This window comes from Vigna umbellata, chromosome 5 (assembly GCF_029865625.1).
Source record: "Vigna umbellata cultivar VRB3 chromosome 5, Vumbellata_1.0, whole genome shotgun sequence".
Taxonomy (NCBI): domain Eukaryota; kingdom Viridiplantae; phylum Streptophyta; class Magnoliopsida; order Fabales; family Fabaceae; genus Vigna; species Vigna umbellata.
This window is the reverse complement of record NC_142169.1, coordinates 70125326-70144331: the sequence shown is the minus strand read 5'-3', so window position 1 is coordinate 70144331 and position 19006 is coordinate 70125326. Positions and strand designations below refer to the sequence as shown.

The window sequence follows — 19006 nt, the reverse complement described above, 5'->3', positions numbered from 1 at the left end:
CCAATTATGTAATTCAAAAAAAAAAACTATTTAGATTTTTGTTTTCAATTGTACAATTTGAGAATGAAAGTCATTTTTTTTTCGAATTGAACAATCCATCAAGAATAAACTGCCCACAATCTAACTTTTCGACAAAAAATAAAAGAACATCTGAAGCCCATATTCCCTATTTTAGATAGTTTATTGTGCTAACCACTCTGTTTGAGATGTGGGAAAAACTAGAGGTTTCTGATTAATTTTTGTGGAACATAATCAAATTTTTATTCAAGTTATGTAATTAATAAATTATGCACATAATTTTAAAGACTAAAATGAAATTAAGATTAAAATTAGTTTTTTTTTTTATATCTACCTTGTACAGATGTAAGCTGATGCTGAGTAATTATCGTACGTATACGAAGCTATTAACCTGTTAATTTCAATGAGATGGTTTTGGGCATGGAAGTCTAAACAAAAAAAGAAGAATGATTGCATGACATAAATGGATGGAGTATTTCTTTCAAAGTCGGTCAACAAAACGACTTGGTCAGTCTAACAAACCATTCAAAATAACGACTTGGTCAGCAATTTCTCAACAAAGGATGCAATATTCGTTGACTTGAGCTTTCTTTTTTCCTCGTCCCTTCTCTCTCAAAGCCGTTCTGTGCATTTTCTGCTAAACCTGCGCACACCCAATTGGGATTTTAGCTCCAGATTCCAAGGCAAGAGCAGAAAGTGGAGAAAGAAGAGGACTTGAAGCTGCCCACAGTACGATTTTGGGTTGGCCAGCAAGGTTAAGATGTTTCTGAGCTTGATGGGTGTCATGTAGATCAAGAGGGGCGTGCGGGTTAGGGAAGCAATTGTTTATGAAGGCTTGGTTATTATCACAAAGGTCAATTGTTTATGAAGTTGAAGAGGCATGGAGAGAGTGAATTCATCTTTTATGACTTCCTTTTTTGTTTGGGCAATTTTGGTGCTTGATTTGGTACTTAAGGCTTCTGGCAATCAGGAAGGTGGGTGCTTACCTAACTCTTTGAGGTTAATTGTTTCATAAATGTCTCTTCTCATTAAACAGCTGCTTTATAAATGACTAGGATTAGGAAAATTCACTCTATTGTGTTATTATTATTTTTGCCCCCGTTTGATCTGGTATATGTTGCCCTTCAATTTGATTATTACTGCTGCATGTGTTATTTACTTGACAAATTGAACAAGAGAGGTTAATGTTAGACTTAGAGTATATTTCAGTTCCAGTGCTTCTCTAGATGTAATCTTAGTAAGCAGAATATAATCATATAGTTGAAAGGTTTGGATGATGTCCATAGCGTCGTTTCTTAGTTGGGAAGTGGGAATTGTTAAGCTCAGGGAATTAACCATAATTCTTATTGGAATAGTTTGTGATGAATGGCCTGGGTGAGCAGTTTATTGATTTCATTATCTCAGAGTGGCTTGTCAACGTGGTTTTATTCTTGCAAAAAGAGGTTTCTTTCCATTTGCTTTCCATTTTCAGTTGTTGGCAAGTAGTTAGGTGGAGTATTCCAAGGCTTACTAATCGAAGTTGGTCTTCATGTTTGTGATTCTTGAATCTTACAATTTCACATTGCACCGTTGATATAGCAACACATTTGATCTCCTACTCCATTCAATTTAATCTTGGGAACGATTGTACCTGAATATTGCTTCTTTCTTCCCATCACAGGCGATGCCCTGAATGCATTGAAGAGCAGCTTGCTTGATCCTAATAATGTTCTTCAAAGCTGGAATGCTACTCTTGTCAATCCCTGCACTTGGTTTCATGTTACGTGCAATGGTGATAACAGTGTGACCCGTGTGTAAGTTAATATTTGATTTTTCCCTGTTGTTTTACAACTGTTTGACTACATGGTGAATTATTTATTTGTGTTTGGTCAGTGATCTTGGAAATGCAGACCTTTCTGGTCAACTAGTTTCACAACTTGGTCAGCTCACAAATTTACAGTACTTGTAAGTTATGAATCAGATATGATATTGTTAAGCAACTTGATTCTTTCCTGCAGCTCATGCTTAGACTTATTTCTTGATTGATTCTCTTGTATTTCCTTTCTGCTTGATTTATTTGAAGGATCTCATATGCAGTAGCTCTACATTGGGTGGCATGGCATCTCACTAACTTTTTATTCTCTTTCGCACCCCTACATGTGCATGCACACCCATCCTCTTTCTCCTAACCCTCAAAATATATAGTTTATAAGTTGCATCTCTTTTAGACTATGCTCACTGCACACTTTCCGCATTCCCTATACCCCATGAGGCAGTAGGTAGTTATTTTAATTTTAGACTGAGCTCTTGTTTATTCATGCAAAAGATTTGAGCTGTTCTTCAATGACCATTAAATAGGAAAAGGGTTAAAGGATCTGATAAAGGTAATTAGATAATCTTGTGTTTGTTTTATTTCTCAACCATAAAATATAGCTACTGTATACCTGCTTCTTAAAATTGTGGGAATTAACTCCTCATTTGGAAAACCAGCTGGACATGACAGAAAATAATTTGAATCAGAGGGACATGTGCTTAATCTGTAAATCAAGTTAATAAGAGAAAGAAACTGATAAATCAGGGAAGCACTCATATGGTTTAGCGACAACTACTCACAATCACAATGAAGTGTGCTTTTGTTTGCCTTCTCATATTCTGTATAAAAATTCGAAAGGCGTTAACCACCTGTTTTCTACTGTTGAAGACAGAAACTTCTGGCATTTTCCAATGGCTAACTTAATATCAGTTGAGTTTTACAGATAGTTGTATGAGTTGCTAAAGCCAAAGAAAAGTTGTATTGTACATAACCATCAATATCTGTTTGTCTGTTTCCACTCTCAATTGTGAATATTTTCTGTCACCTTTTAAATATTTGCTGGATGATTTTACCCACACAAATCTGAATGTTGTTTTTCAATGACAGGGAACTTTATAGTAATAATATAACTGGAAAAATTCCAGAGGAGCTTGGGAACTTGACAAACTTGGTGAGCTTAGATCTGTACTTGAACAATTTAACTGGTTCTATACCAACTACGCTGGGCAACCTTGCAAAACTACGTTTCTTGTACGACATACTATCCTTATTCTCATGTCTTTGCAGTGCAAAATTATTTAATCAAGTTCCGTTTTGTTTCTCCCTTTAGCACTTCATTCTTCGTTTTCACTTTCGCATGCAAAAGTGATAATTTTCGCAGCCTACGACATACCCATTTAGGTTTTAATAATACCTTTGATATACATGCGCAGATGAGACAAGTATCATTCCTATTTTTACTATTGCTGCTATTGCTATTGTTATTATTACTTGATGCAATAGTGTGACCAGGTGAGTAACCACAATATAGTGAGATACATGAGGTCACACCTGTTAAAAGTAGTCTTAATTGCACCTTTGGCCCCTCTATCTTTGATTGTGTGTGATTTTGGTCTCTGAAGTCTGTTTTAGCCAGTTAAGTTACTTTGTTATCCAAATATCTGGTGGGGTTTCTGATCAATTTGGGATGGGAAATAAATTTTTAAGTTTAGCAGTAAGAAACTGAGGAAACTTGATAAAAGTTTAAGGATATTATATTATTTTAAATTAAGGTTTGAAGAAGGGAAAATTTGAGAGTTTTTAATGACATTTGATGTTTTGGTTGGTGAATTTTGAGCAAGAGATAATTCAATTTATAAATATTTTGAATTAAAATTTGTGAATAAAAGGGTTTTAGGTGGAATAAATTTGATGGGGATCAAGTTTATTTGATTATAAAAATAAAGGAATTTAATTAACTAAAAAACTCTTGGGGACCAAAGTCTTTCATCTTCCAAACAAGAGGGGACAAATGCAATTTGACCTGCTTATCAGAGTTCAACCATGAGTTTTAGTGACAATTTCTTTTTTGGGGTTTGCTAATCCAACTTTTCCATTTTAATCTGGTGAAAGCAGTATAAAGTGTTTTTCACATGTTTACACTGATCAATTCATTCTGTGTCAAAGATGCAACAAATTTAATGCAATAATTGTTCATTTACTTCCACATTGACGGAGGGGTTGTTGGATGGTGATGTTCAAGAAATGGACCATTATCAACCTGGCTGTATGAAATTTTTTCAAGTGGCTGGTGTGACTGATCCGTTGTGTAGTTTTATTTATTACAGCCACAGCTGAAATTACTTTTTATCATGCATATTTTCTCATCCCATATTTTAAATAATTAAGTCTATGAGCATGACAGTATTTTGAAGGATTGAACCCCAATTATTCACATGATTCTTTCCTTGCAAATTTATTTATGGGAAAGGGATTTTACTATGCGTGTCTGTTGGTGGTGGGTTGAAGAAATTTAGAGATACCTCACCTGTAAAATTTCCAATCCTTATCATTTAAGTCATTCATGTACTTGTATAGGAGTTAAATTATGATGTATCAGTGCCGTCTGTTTCCGGAGTTAGAGATACTTCTCATTTTTTACCAAATCACTTTACAAACTAGAAATATTCTTCTCTCTTTGCGCCAATAAATATTTATTCTATTCAAATATTTGAAAATTGTTTCCTGTTATGTCTTATTACACTACTCTATCAGTATCTTATTTTTCTCATTTTTCTATCTGAAATAGGCGTCTCAACAATAATACCTTGACGGGAAGCATACCCATGTCTTTGACAAAACTTTATTCTCTGCAAGTTCTGTGAGTGTCACTCCTATATTTACATTTTCCTTGAGTTACTGCTAAAGTACATTCCCATTTATACTAGTTTCATATATTATATATAACCTGAATGAACTGTAATTTTGGAATACAGTGATCTCTCGAACAACCATCTAACAGGGAATATCCCAGTGAATGGTTCATTTTCATTCTTTACCCCCATCAGGTTGGTACAAATATTTAAGTTATTTTCTATGGTTATTGTTGGGGGACAACCTGATAATTTTTCTAATCCCATGTTCCATTTCACAGTTATAAAAATAATCCTGGCTTGATACAGCCAAAAAACGCTCCATCTCCAGTTTCTCCAACTCCACCACCAGCTTCTTCAGGTTTGTTGAGGCTTGTTTATCATTCCCAATGATTTAAACTGATCAATAATAACTTGAGGTTGCAACTTCAATTTAAAATATAACTATAGCATGTTCACAGCCATCTTGAATTAAAACTGAACTCAATCTTTGTTCTGAAATTTTGATTATAAAACCTGGCTCTGATGACACTGAATTCCACTCTATTAGGTCTACTAGACTTGAAACAATGTCAAATAACAATGACGACTAGACCTAAAAGTTTAAGCTGCTAAGCAAACACCAATGGTGGTTTTTTAAACAAGTCTATTAATGCTATGGGAATTTTCTTGTCTTACCTTTGCTTATTTTATATGTTGTCTCAAACTTTTCTCTTGGTACCCTTTTCCCCTAAGACTTTGTTCACTTGATTGAATTTGGGAGAGAATGATCGAATGAATTTGAGAGGATTTGAAGGTAAATTTTTTGTTAATTATTTGAGTGGATTTGGAGGTATTTGAAAGTGGATTTGGAAGTAAATTTTTTTAATTTGTCACATCAATCAAATCCTACACTCATTCTTACAAACTTTAGTTCCAAATCCACTCTCACGTACCTTCAAATCCACTCAAATAAACAACAAAAAATTTACCTTCAAATCTTCTCAAATCCATTCAATCACTCTCTCCTAAATCTATTCAAGTGAACAAAGCCTAAAAGTCGAGGACGAGGAGAAAGGTAAGAGTTGATAATTGATAGGCACAGTCTATGTAGCTTTTTTCTAGATATTTATTCTGTAGTTATATGGAAAAGGGTGAATATTTTTCAACGGCAATATTCTGAAGACAAACATAACTTAATGTCAGCTTCTCTAACTCAGTTGCATGTCAACTAAATACATAAAATAAGACTTGGGTTTATGATTATATGAAATTATTATTTTTTATTAAAAATACATATTTTCATCTAACATTCAAATAAAATATTTAAAAAGAAGGTGAATGGTTAAAACCTCTTTTTGTTAGAATAAAAGTTATAAAACAATCTTAAAAATAACGTGACACAATAAAATTAAAAAAAAAAAATAAAACATTACAAGATGACAAAATAAAAATGCTTGTATTGAATTTAAATATCATGTATGTGGTTCTATTAATTATTGAAAAATATTGTTGATGGGCTGAAAATTATTACTTATCGTAAAAAGAAATATACGTGATTTGAAAAAAAAAATGTAGCTGAAATTATGATTTATGTACATTTTATTATTTTAAAAATAAAAAATATTTTAAAATAAATCGATATTCACACAATATCGAAAAAGGTATAATCTTTTTAATTTGTGGAGGATTCGCCCTTCTCAGTTAAGTTATAGTGTCGGTGCTTCAGGTCATCCACTCTTAGGATTTAGTCTCTTTATGTCTTCTAGTCTTTGTCGTATTTCAAAATAATATTCATACAATATCAGATGCTTTGGAAAAAAATTAAAGGCATCTTTAAAATGTTATAAACTCCAATTAAAAAATCTCTTAATTCCTGCATCGGTATTTTAGGGACACTAATTAACAAAATCTCTTTTAATTTTTCAGGGTAAAATAAAGAGAGAATAAGTTAAAAAATGGAAAATAAAAAGTAAAAAGATTAAAAAAGCAAAAGCGCTGGATAAGACAGTATCGAGCATTGAAAGTTGAAAGACATGTATGAAAACATAATGGACTGGACCACAGAGAATAATACTGCAGTGAGCTAAAATGGGCTATTTTTATTTTTTCTTATTCCAAACGAAGCATGTTGTACGTATTCCTCTAATTTCGTGTACAAATGTGAAAAAGAAAAAAAGGAAAGTGCCACTTACTACCATTTTTATCTTTTATTTCCACGATATTCAAATAACGCTAAAATTCTGAAACGACAACGAGCAATAATTAGTTTGATAAGTTTCTAATGCAGAAGACTCAGACAGAGAAACCTTGGTATGCTAACTGAAGAAGACAACATAACATTCGACGATGAAAAGAGAGAGTAAAAGTTACTAAGAATTTGTCACTTTTGGGTTGGAAGATAAGATGAGACTCTATGCTTATCTTGTTTGCGATCCAGTATTCAACCTTTTTTTCTAGAAAAAAAATTATAATACATAAATATAGTAAGAAAAACAGCCCAAGAGTAGGCTAATAAAATAAATGAAAATTAAAGCGGTTAAAACAGATCATTTGAGATACTTAAGTCAACTTAATCCGGCTCATTTAGAGAGTTGAAAAAACTTAAACCTAAGTTGTCTTTCCATAGGTTGATGAATTAAATGGATTGACTTACTAACTCATTTTACACTTTTTTTAATTTAAAAAGAAAATCTAATTTAAATTAAAATAAACGTCAATCTAAAATGATGTTAAATTTTAAAGACGATTCAAAATAAAAAATAATATAATTTTAATATAATATAAAATCATCTTAAACTTTAAATATAATAAAAAACAAGCACAAGAAAACAATATTAATTGTGTTGGTGAGCCAATCTGGTCCACCACATATTCAACTCAAGTTAATAAGATTTTTATTGGATCAAATTCATAATTGATCTGTATCAAAATTTTAATTTTTTTTTTCAATACAACCTAGTTCAAATATGTGGTGGATCGGGTTGACTCACGAGTTTCAACAATTTTGACCATATTAGCAAAAATAAAATTATTTTTAATTTAAGGAAAATTGGAAAGAAATAAGGAACAAGGGTGATTAAATGAAGAAAAAAATCTATAAATTTAATGATAAGTTAATTTCATATTATGCAAGATCGTAGTTCGTTTTATCTTTGTATTTTCTTGTATAAATATTTATGGAGTAATTTGTGTAATAATATTGATATAGATATTCATGACCGGAAGATTTTTAATGGAATAAGTTAATAATTAGAACTAAAATTTCCTGGCTTTAAAATTTATAGAAGATGTTGACTGTTCAAAATGAAATTGATGGTTTATTATGGGTTTTAAGCAGAAGCCTTTTTGTCTAACAGAACAGAGGCCTCTCTCTCATGATTCGAGGCCCATGGACATGGTAAGATAGACAAACACCCTGCAATTCCAAAATTACTAACGGCACCCCATACTTGTTGTAATTTGTGATCCAACTAACTTAGGGCTCTGTTTTTCTAGTTTGGGACACGTTGAAACAGACATACGGGAATGCAGGAAAGACAAAAAAGGTGTCTACAATCTCTGCAGAGACAATTTAAGCTTCTGTTCATGACCGACCAGGAAACAATTGCAGAATATTTTAACAAGATTCAAGTTCTTGTTAATTCTATGATTGTGTGTGATGAAGACATTATATACATTTTGCAAAGTTTATTCTAGAAATCTTATTCTAGAAAGTTTATTCCAAAATACATTTGATGTGTTTTTTAAAAAATTATTCTTGAAATTTTGTTATGGAAATCTTTTTTTAAAAATTCTAACATGCAATCCAAAGTCACTTGTACAGAGGGTAAAATTGTCACTTCAAAACTTCTAAGGGTGTGTGAAAAATATTTGGGGGTGGAAGAAGTAAAAACCCAATGCAAAAGAGCAAACCTGAATTTTATGAAAGGGTCAAGGTACACAAACCACGCAACTTCTTCTTGCACCTCCAAAAAATAATTTTTAGATTGCACAAATTTGAGAGCCAAAAAGGCCCTCTTCATTGTATACTTAAAAAATCAGACGATTTTCCAATTATGTAATTCGAAAATATTTTCAATTGTACAATTTGAGAAATATTTTTTACTTTATGTAATCTGAAAGTCAATTTTTTATTTTTCGAATTGAACAATCCATCAAAGAATAAACTGCCCATAATCTAACTTTTCGACAAAAAAGAAAAAAATCATCTGAAGCCCATATTCCCTATTTTAGATAGTTTATTGTGCTAACCACTCTGTTTGAGATGTGGGAAAAACTGGAGGTCTCCGATTAATTTTTGTGGAACATAATCAAATTTTTATTCAAGTTATAATTAATAAATTATTCACATAATTTTAAAAACTAAAATGAATTTAAGATTAAAATTAGTTTTTTTTTTATATCTACCTCGTACAAATATAAGCTGATGCTGAGTAATTATCGTACGTATACGAAGCTATTAACCTGTTAATTTCAATGAGATGATTTTGGGCATGAAAGTCTAACAAAAAAAAGAAGAATGGATTATAAAACACTGCATGACATAAATGGATGGAGTAGTTGTTCCTGTCGGTCAACAAAACGACTTGGTCAGTCTAACAAACCATTCAAAATAACTTTAATCTTCCTTTGTTATTGTGTGCTATGACCCTTTGCTTTATTTTACTCCTTTAGATATTGTAGTGATTCTGTTTATCTTAATGAAAGTATAGTGAATTAAGTTTTATTGCTTTAATGATAAATAAAATTTCTATCTACTTTAATGAAAGTTTTAATGTGTATTGATAGATAAGATTTTAACCGACCTTAATCAAAGCCCTATCAATCAAAATTAATTTGGAACATTAAGATAATAAATGGGAATATAAATGTGCTGTATAAATACAAAAATATTTTTGTCACAAAATAAATTTGTAATATGAAACAAATATACTGAATAATATAATAACTTTTATTACGAGTAAGTATCATCAAATAAAGGTAAACATGGTAAGTGTTAAAAAAAAAGGAAAAAATGGGAAAAATTCTCATGCTTAAAATTAGAGCTTACGGGTCACAACCCGCGGGTCAACCAGGCCCACCACGGGTTCAAGTCGAGTTGAGTTTAAAAAAATTGTATTTTTTTATGCGGGTTAGATTTCAACTCGGTTCATGCGGGTTAAATCCGTGGCTCGGTTCATACGAGTTAAATCCGTGGTGGGCCGGGTTAGTCCACCAACCCACTTACCTAATTATATTTTTATTTTAATTTTATAAAAAAATAATTATTATATTTTTTTTGCTTGAAAAAATTATTTAAATTCTTTATTTTTAAAATTAATTAAACACCAATTGTAATTAAGTGAACCAATGAGCCAATCCAATTTACCCACCAACCCGCGGTGGATCAAGCCAAGTTTAAAATTTTCTAGCTCGTTAATAAATGAGCAGGGTTAGATTGACTCGTTTTGACAGCTCTACTTAAAATAACATATACACTGTAACAACTATATTAGAATGATTATGCACTTAATATGATTTTCTCCTAAACTATACGGTTCCATACTGATTAATAGTAGAAGGGTATTGACACTAAAATCCGCAAATGCATAACATTATTATGCTAAGAGGAATAATGTTGGTATCCTATGCTATTTCATAGATTTATACAATCAAAAGATGTAAGATATGAGTATCAAAATATACAAGAAAATGGAAACGTACAAGAGAGTTACTAATAAAAGAAATAGACAGAAAAGAAATACGAGGAGAGAAAAAGATAAAAAGAAAAAGTGAACAACAACGTGCTTGTAGCATGGTGATGAATATTTTTCAAAAGTTGAAACAGCTAAGCTATGTATGTAATCTAACACGCAGAACGTGAAACAAGTAAAAAAAAAAAGAAAACAGAACAAGGAAAAATAGCAACAATTATTTGGCTAAAAAGTGATTAACCACGATTTTAGGACTTCCATGTAAATTTTTTACGAGATAAATTGTTGTCTAATAATTGTGTTTATTATTTATTCAGTAACTTTTGTAAACTGTAGTAATTATAGTAAAATAATTAATAATTTTTGACAAAAACGTGTTTTTGTGTGTTCTATGTTTGAATTGAAGTTTGAACATTGAAAGCTTCTTGGGGCACTGTGTGGGGACAGTCACAGGCGTGCAAGCGTGCGTGTTTGACCCAACTTTCTTATTTATTACCGTTCCAAATACCAAACTCTCTCTCTCTCTCTCTTCTTAGCATTTTTCAGCTGAATTTTACTTTCTAATCACAGTTCATACTTCATAATTCATATTCATGTAAATAAAACAAAGAAAAACCGTAATAGTATAATTTTTAAAATTAAAAAAGAAGAAAAGAATAATTAGAATAGAAGCAGCAATTTCTCAACAAAGGATGCAACATTCGTTGACTTGAGCTTTCTCTTTTCCTCGTCCCTTCTCTCTCAAAGCCGTTCTGTGCATTTTCTGCTAAACCTGCGCACACCCAATTGGGTTTTTGGCTCCAGATTCCAAGGCAAGAGCAGAAAGTGGAGAAAGAAGAGGACTTGAAGCTGCCCACAGTACGATTTTGGGTTGGCCAGCAAGGTTAAGATGTTTCTGAGCTTGATGGGTGTCATGTAGATCAAGAGGGGCGTGCGGGTTAGGGAAGCAATTGTTTATGAAGACTTGGTTGTTATCACAAAGGTCAATTGTTTATGAAGTTGAAGAGGCATGGAGAGAGTGAATTCATCTTTTATGACTTCCTTTTTTGTTTGGGCAATTTTGGTGCTTGATTTGGTACTTAAGGCTTCTGGCAATCAGGAAGGTGGGTGCTTACCTAACTCTTTGAGGTTTTAATTGTTTCATAAATGTCTCTTCTCATTAAACAGCTGCTTTATAAAGGACTAGGATTAGGAAAATTCACTCTATTGTGTTATTATTATTTTTGCCCCCTTTTGATCTGGTATATGTTGTCCTTCAACTTGATTATTACTGCTGCATGTGTTATTTACTTGACAAATTGAACTAGAGAGGTTAATGTTAGACTTGGAGTATATTTCAGTTTCAGTGCTTCTCTAGATGTAATCTTAGTAAGCAGAATATAACATACAGTTGAAAGGTTTGGAAGATGTCCATAGCGTCGTTTTAGTTAGGCAGTGGGAATTGTTAAGCTCAGGGAATTAACCATAATTCGTATTGGAATAGTTTGTGATGAAAGGCCCGGGTGAGACAGTTTATTGACTTCATTATCTCAGAGTGGCTTGTCAAAGTGGTTTTATTCTTGCAAAAAGATGTTTCTTTCCATTTGCTTTCCATTTTCAGTTGTTGGCAAGTGGTTAGGGGGAGTATTCTAAGGCTTACTAATCGAAGTTGGGCTTCATGTTTGTGATTCTTGAATCTTACAATTTCACATTGCACCGTTGATATAGCAACACATTTGATCTCTTACTCCATTCAATTTAATCTTGGGAACGATTGTACCTGAATATTGCTTCTTTCTTCCCATCACAGGCGATGCCCTGAATGCATTGAAGAGCAGCTTGCTTGATCCTAACAATGTTCTTCAAAGCTGGGATGCTACTCTTGTCAATCCCTGCACTTGGTTTCATGTTACGTGCAATAGTGATAACAGTGTGACCCGTGTGTAAGTTAATATTTGAGTTTTCCCTGTTGTTTTACCACTGTTTGACTACATGGTGAATTATTTATTTGTGTTTGGTCAGTGATCTTGGAAATGCAGACCTTTCTGGTCAACTGGTTTCACAACTTGGTCAGCTCACAAATTTACAGTACTTGTAAGTTATGAATCTGATATGATATTGTTGAGCAACTTGATTCTTTCCTGCAGCTCATGCTTAGATTTATTTCTTGATTGATTCTCTTGTATTTCCTTTCTTTTTGCTTTCTTTGAAGGATCTCATATGCAGCTCTACATTGGGTGCATGGCATCTCACTATTTTTTTATTCTCTTTCGCACCCCTACATGTGCATGCACACCCATCCTCTTTCCCCTAACCCTCAAAATATATAGTATATAAGTTGCATCTCTTTTAGACCATGCTCACTGCACACTTTCCGCATTCCCTATACCCCTTAAGGCAGTTGGTAGTTATTTTAATTTTAGACTGAGCTCTTGTTCATTCATGCAAAAGATTTGAGCTGTTCTTCAATGACCATTGAATAGGAAAAGGGTTAAAGGATCTGAGAAAGGTAATTAGATAATCTTTTGTTTGTTTTATTTCTCAACCATAAAATATAGCCACTGTATACCTTCTTAAAATTGTGGTAATTAACCCCTCATGTGGAAGACCAGATGGACATGACAGAAAATAATTTGAATCAGAGGGAAATGTGCTTAATCTGTAAATCAAGTTATAAGAGAAAGAAACTGATAAATCAGGGAAGCACTCGTATGGTTTAGCGACAACTACTCACAATCACAATGAAGTGTGCTTTTGTTTGCCTTCTCATATTCTGTATAAAAATTGTAAAGGCCTTAACCACCTGTTTTCTACTGTTGAAACAGAAACTTCTGGCATTTTCCAATGACTTACTTAATATCAGTTGGGTTTTACAGATAGTTGTATGAGTTGCTAAAGCCAAAGAAAAGTTGTATTGTACATAACCATCAATATCTGTTTGTCTGTTTCCACTCTCAATTGTGAATATTTTCTGTCACCCTTTAAATATTTGTTGGATGATTTTACCCACACAAATCTGAGTGTTGTTTTTCAATGACAGGGAACTTTATAGTAATAATATATCTGGAAAAATTCCAGAGGAGCTTGGGAACTTGACAAACTTGGTGAGCTTGGATCTGTACTTGAACAATTTAACTGGTTCTATACCAACTACGCTGGGCAACCTTGCAAAACTACGTTTCCTGTATGGCATACTATCCTTATTCTCATGTCTTTGCAGTGCAAAATTATTTAATTAAGTTCCGTTTTGTTTCTCCCTTTAGCACTTCATTCTTCTTTTTCACTTTTTCATGCAAAAGTGATAAATTTCGCAGCCTACGACATACCCATTTAGGTTTTAATAATGCCTTTGATATACATGCGGAGATGGGACAAGTATCATTCCTATTTTTACTATTGCCGCTATTGCTATTGTTATTATTACTTGATGCATTAGTGTGACCAGGTGAGCAAACACAATCTAGTGAGATGCATGAGGTCAATGCTGTTAAAAGTAGTCTTAATTGCACCTTTGGCCCCTCTATCTTTGATTGTGTGTGATTTTGAACTCTGAAGTCTGGTTTAGCCAGTTAAGTTACTTTGTTATCCAAATATCTGATGGGGTTTTTGATGAAATTGGGATGGGAAATAAATTTTTAAGTTTAGAAGTAAGAAACTTTGAGGATACTTGATAAAAGTTGAAGGATATTATATTATTTTAGATTAAGGTTTGAAGAAGGAAAAATTTGAGAGTTTTTAATGACATTTGATGTTTTGGTTGGTGAATTTTGAGCAAGAGATATTTAATTTATAAATATTTTGAATTAATATTTGTGAATAAAAGGGTTTTAGGTGGAAGAAATTTGATGGGGATCAAGTTCATTTGATTATAAAAAAAAATAAAGGAATTTAATTAACTAAAAAACTCTTGGGGACCAAAGTCTTTCATCTTCCAAACAAGAGGGGACAAATGCAATTTGACCAGCTTATCAGAGTTCAACCATGAGTTTTAGTGACAATTTCTTTTTTGGGGTTTGCTAATCCAACTTTTCCATTTTAATCTGGTGAAAGCAGTATAAAGTGTTTTTCACATGTTTACACTGATCATAATTCTGTTTCAAAGATGCAACAAGTTTAATGCAATAATTGTTCATTTACTTCCACATTGATGGGAGGGGTTGTTGGACGGTGATGTTCAAGAAATGGACCATTATCAACATGGCTGTTTGAAATTTTTTCAGGTGGCTGCTGTGACTGATCCGTTGTGTAGTTTTATTTATTATAGCGACAGCTGAAATTACTTTTTATCATGCATATTTTCTCATCCCATATTTTAAATAATCAAGTCTATGAGCATGACAGTATTTTGAAGGATTGAACCCCAATTATTCACATGATTCTTTCCGTGCAAATTTATTTATGCGAAAGGGATTTTGCTATGCGTGTCTGTTGGTGGTGGGTTGAAGAAATTTAGAGATACCTTACCTGTAAAATTTCCAATCCTTATCATTTAAGTCATTCATGTACTTGTATAGGAGTTATGATGTATCAGTGCCATCTATTCCCGGAGTTAGAGATACTTCTCATTTTTTACCAACTCACTTTACAAACTAGAAATATTCTTCTCTCTTTGCGCCAATAAATATGATAACAGTAATACCGTTTGGTCCCTTACTGCTACACCGTTTGCCTTTACTGTGTTTACCGTTCGGCTCATGCTTTCTTCTGTCCTCCTCTTTCTTTTTTTCTGTTACAGTTTCATTTATATATATATATATATATATATATATATATATATATATATATGTATATATATATATATATATATATATATATATGTATATATCCTCTTGTATCATTTTGTACACAATGAAATAATACATCCTTCTCTCCCTTCTCTTTTTCTATTCTTCATGATTTTTCTTTTCATTACTGCGTAATAAACTTATGATGGTTTTAAATATTTATTCTATTTAAATATTTGAAAATTGTTTCCTGTTATGTCTTATTACACTACACTATCAGTAGCTTATTTTTTTCATTTTTCTATCTGAAATAGGCGTCTCAACAATAATACCTTGACAGGAGGCATACCCATGACTTTGACAAATGTTTCTTCTCTGCAAGTTCTGTGAGTGTCACTCCTATATTTACATTTTCCTTGAGTTACTGCCAAAGTACATTCCCATTTATACTAGTTTCATATATTATGTGTAACCTGAATGAACTGTAATTTTGGAATACAGTGATCTCTCGAACAACCATCTAACAGGGAATATCCCAGTGAATGGTTCATTTTCATTGTTTACCCCCATCAGGTTGGTACAAATAATTAAGTTATTTTCTATGGTTATTGTTGAGGGACAACCTGAAAATTTTTCTAATCCTATGTTCCATTTCACAGTTATCAAAATAATCCTGGCTTGATACAGCCAAAAAACGCTCCATCTCCAGCTTCTCCAACTCCACCACCAGCTTCTTCAGGTTTGTCGAGGCTTGTTTATCATTCGCAATGATTTAAACTGATCAATAATAACTTGAGGTTACAACTTCAGTTTAAAATATAACTATAGCATGTTCACAGCCATCTTGAATTAAAGCTGAACTCAAACTTTGTTCTGAAATTTTGATTATAAAACCCGGCTCTGATGACACTGAACTCCACTCTATTAGGTCTACTAGACTTGAAACAATGTCAAATAACAATGACGGCTAGACCTAAAAGTTTATGCTGCTAAGCAAACACCAATATTGGTTTCTTAAACAAGTCTATTAATATTAATGCTATGGGGATTTTCTTGTCTTACCTTTGCTTCTTTTATATGCTGTCTCAAACTTTTCTCTTACCCACTGATACCCTTTCCCCCTAAAGGACGAGGAGAAAGGTAAGCGTTGATAATTGATAGGCACAGTCTATGTAGCTTTTTTCTAGATATTTATTCTGTAGTTGTATGGAAAAGGGTGAATATTTTTCAACAGCAGTATCCTGAAGACAAACATAACTTAATGTCAGCTTCTCTAACTCAGTTGCATTATGCCTCACACTTAGAAATGTCACTACTTGGGGTTGGTGTCTCGTGGTTGAATTTAACAGTGGGGGTATAATTATATTAAATCTTGGGTTTCTTATTCCATTCAATCACAAACAATTCTTGAATGGAGTTATAATTTCTTATTTAATCCGTCAATCCTTTTCTTCAGGAAATAGTAACACTGGAGCTATTGCTGGAGGAGTTGCTGCTGGTGCTGCTCTGTTGTTTGCAGCCCCTGCAATTGCACTTGCTTATTGGCGAAGAAGGAAACCTCAGGATCATTTCTTTGATGTTCCTGGTTAGTTGAATGACAGAAAGATGACATATACACCGATAAATGCTGGATATGATGGCCATAACTTATTTGCTGATATTTTATCTGTTCTTTACTGGCAGCTGAGGAGGATCCTGAAGTTCACCTTGGTCAACTTAAAAGGTTTTCGCTACGTGAGCTGCAAGTTGCCACTGATAACTTTAGTAACAAACACATTCTGGGTAGAGGTGGATTTGGAAAGGTTTATAAAGGACGCTTAGCTGATGGATCTCTTGTGGCAGTGAAAAGGCTTAAAGAGGAACGTACGCAGGGTGGGGAGCTCCAATTTCAAACTGAAGTGGAAATGATCAGCATGGCTGTGCATCGTAATTTGCTTCGGCTTCGTGGTTTCTGTATGACACCTACTGAACGATTGCTTGTGTATCCTTTCATGGCTAATGGAAGTGTAGCATCATGTTTACGAGGTACCCCTATTATTTGAATTGCACTCATTCATAATTTTCTTATGTATAGAACTTTTCTCTCCTGTCCTTTCTCGTTTCAATGTTATAGTATTCAATGCCAAAATAATTTCTAGTGTATTTTGATTTGTTATAGAAGAAAAAGAATTCCGTGTTTCCAAGATTTTTCCAGGCAGCAACTTAAACAAATTTCTTAATAGCTCAAAATTTCAAATACAGATGAATGTTGTTTATGTTGAATTCCTGCATGTGCAGTTTTATACTGAAACTGATTTTGTGTTTGTTGATCTTGTTGTTGAAGAACGTCAAGAGGCTCAACCACCACTTGGTTGGCCAGAACGGAAGCGTATTGCTCTGGGTTCTGCGAGGGGGCTTGCTTATTTACATGATCATTGTGACCCTAAGATTATTCATCGTGATGTCAAAGCAGCAAATATTTTGTTGGATGAGGAATTTGAAGCAGTTGTTGGAGATTTTGGTCTAGCAAAACTTATGGATTATAAAGATACTCACGTTACTACTGCTGTACGTGGAACAATTGGACATATAGCGCCTGAGTATCTTTCAACTGGAAAGTCTTCAGAGAAAACTGATGTTTTTGGATATGGTGTGATGCTTCTTGAACTCATAACTGGACAAAGGGCTTTTGATCTAGCTCGACTTGCCAATGATGACGATGTCATGTTGCTTGATTGGGTAGGAATTAATTACTTTAAATATTTAATTAGTACTTGAAGAACTTATGTTAACTGCACTATCTATTAATCTCTTCACATGGTTCCTTATGTTCTAAATTATCAAGCTTACTATGTCCCTTGTTGATTTGTTTTTATTCATGCTTTCTGGAGCCCTTCTTCAACCCTGGAAACTTTGCCTTATACTAATTTAAGAATTCAATTAACTTTCTTGTTTTTATCTTTGGCAAGTATTACAAGGTTGAAGAAGAACAATTCTGTTTCGGCACCTTCTTGTTTCTTGGTTTCTTGACAATCTCATTTCATTTCATTAGAGGGTTCTTGTAACATTGCCTTCAATGTTATAGTGTAACAACAAATTGATTTGGTATTTCAATTTCCTTAACAAATTTTTAATCTCTTTTTACTGACTGTTCCTTAGAGTGTTGCTCATGTTATATGTTATATTAACACCAAGGAATGGCTGATCATTGATGGTAACTGACATTGTTCTGAGACCAGGTTAAAGGACTTCTCAAAGACAGGAAATTGGAAACACTGGTAGATGCAGATTTACAGGGCAATTATATTGATGAGGAGGTAGAGCAATTAATCCAAGTGGCACTGCTATGCACACAGGGCTCTCCTATGGAAAGACCAAAGATGTCTGAAGTGGTCAGAATGCTAGAAGGTGATGGTTTGGCTGAGAAATGGGAGCAATGGCAGAAAGACGAGACCTTCCGGCAAGACTTCAACAACAACATTCATCACCCTAATGCAGCAAATTGGATAGTAGATTCAACTTCCCACATCCAACCAGATGAACTGTCAGGTCCTAGATGATCCCTTTAACATTCTATGAACAAGTGAATACACAATTCTGCCTGACTAGGCTTTCTGTTGGAAAGGGACATACTTCTGATTTGTGCATATGATTTTCACCCCTTCTACCTACCTCTTCTCTTGTTTTCATCCTTTTGAAATTATCTTCTGTGCTCAGATTACATGCCCATTGATCATGTTGTGATTATTAAAGGAAGAAGTTTGTAATTTCTATTGGGTTATCAAGTTGCAGAATGAAGTGTATGTTACAAGCAACTTTTGTCATTGTATGTATGAGAAATTAGAATAGATCTTTATGGAAATAAATGAAATTCTATTATCAATTTCAGACAAGAATATTATTTCAGTAGTTTATTGAGGGGCTTAAGAAAAAAATACTTGACTCATTGATTATTGTCTTTTAATGGAGGGCATTGCATTTATTATC

The 19006-nt window shown here is 33.2% G+C and overlaps 2 protein-coding genes across 5 annotated transcripts; both read left to right on the top strand.

The window, feature by feature from the left end:
- Positions 1-455: 455 nt before the first annotated feature.
- LOC148198858 (uncharacterized) lies at positions 456-8374 on the top strand. 4 transcript variants are annotated; one of them, XM_088115340.1, is made up of 9 exons: positions 459-992; positions 1679-1811; positions 1891-1962; positions 2918-3061; positions 4599-4670; positions 4786-4857; positions 4944-5023; positions 8001-8041; positions 8140-8374. In XM_088115340.1, the coding sequence occupies exons 1-9, from the start codon at positions 899-901 to the stop codon at positions 8152-8154; spliced, it is 723 nt and encodes a 240-aa protein (XP_087971466.1). In that variant the 5' UTR covers positions 459-898; the 3' UTR covers positions 8155-8374. The 4 variants fall into 4 exon arrangements, with proteins under 4 accessions (XP_087971465.1, XP_087971468.1, XP_087971466.1 ...); XM_088115341.1 differs by having other exon boundaries at positions 7982-8041; XM_088115339.1 differs by lacking the exons at positions 8001-8041; positions 8140-8374 and adding an exon at positions 5213-5816 and having other exon boundaries at positions 456-992.
- Positions 8375-10918: 2544 nt separating this feature from the next.
- Positions 10919-19006, top strand: BAK1 (BRI1-associated receptor kinase). Its single transcript, XM_088115338.1, has 11 exons — positions 10919-11440; positions 12127-12259; positions 12339-12410; positions 13357-13500; positions 15355-15426; positions 15542-15613; positions 15700-15779; positions 16497-16625; positions 16724-17065; positions 17364-17758; positions 18259-19006. Exons 1-11 carry the CDS (start codon positions 11347-11349, stop codon positions 18577-18579), a joined length of 1854 nt encoding a protein of 617 aa, XP_087971464.1. The 5' UTR covers positions 10919-11346; the 3' UTR covers positions 18580-19006.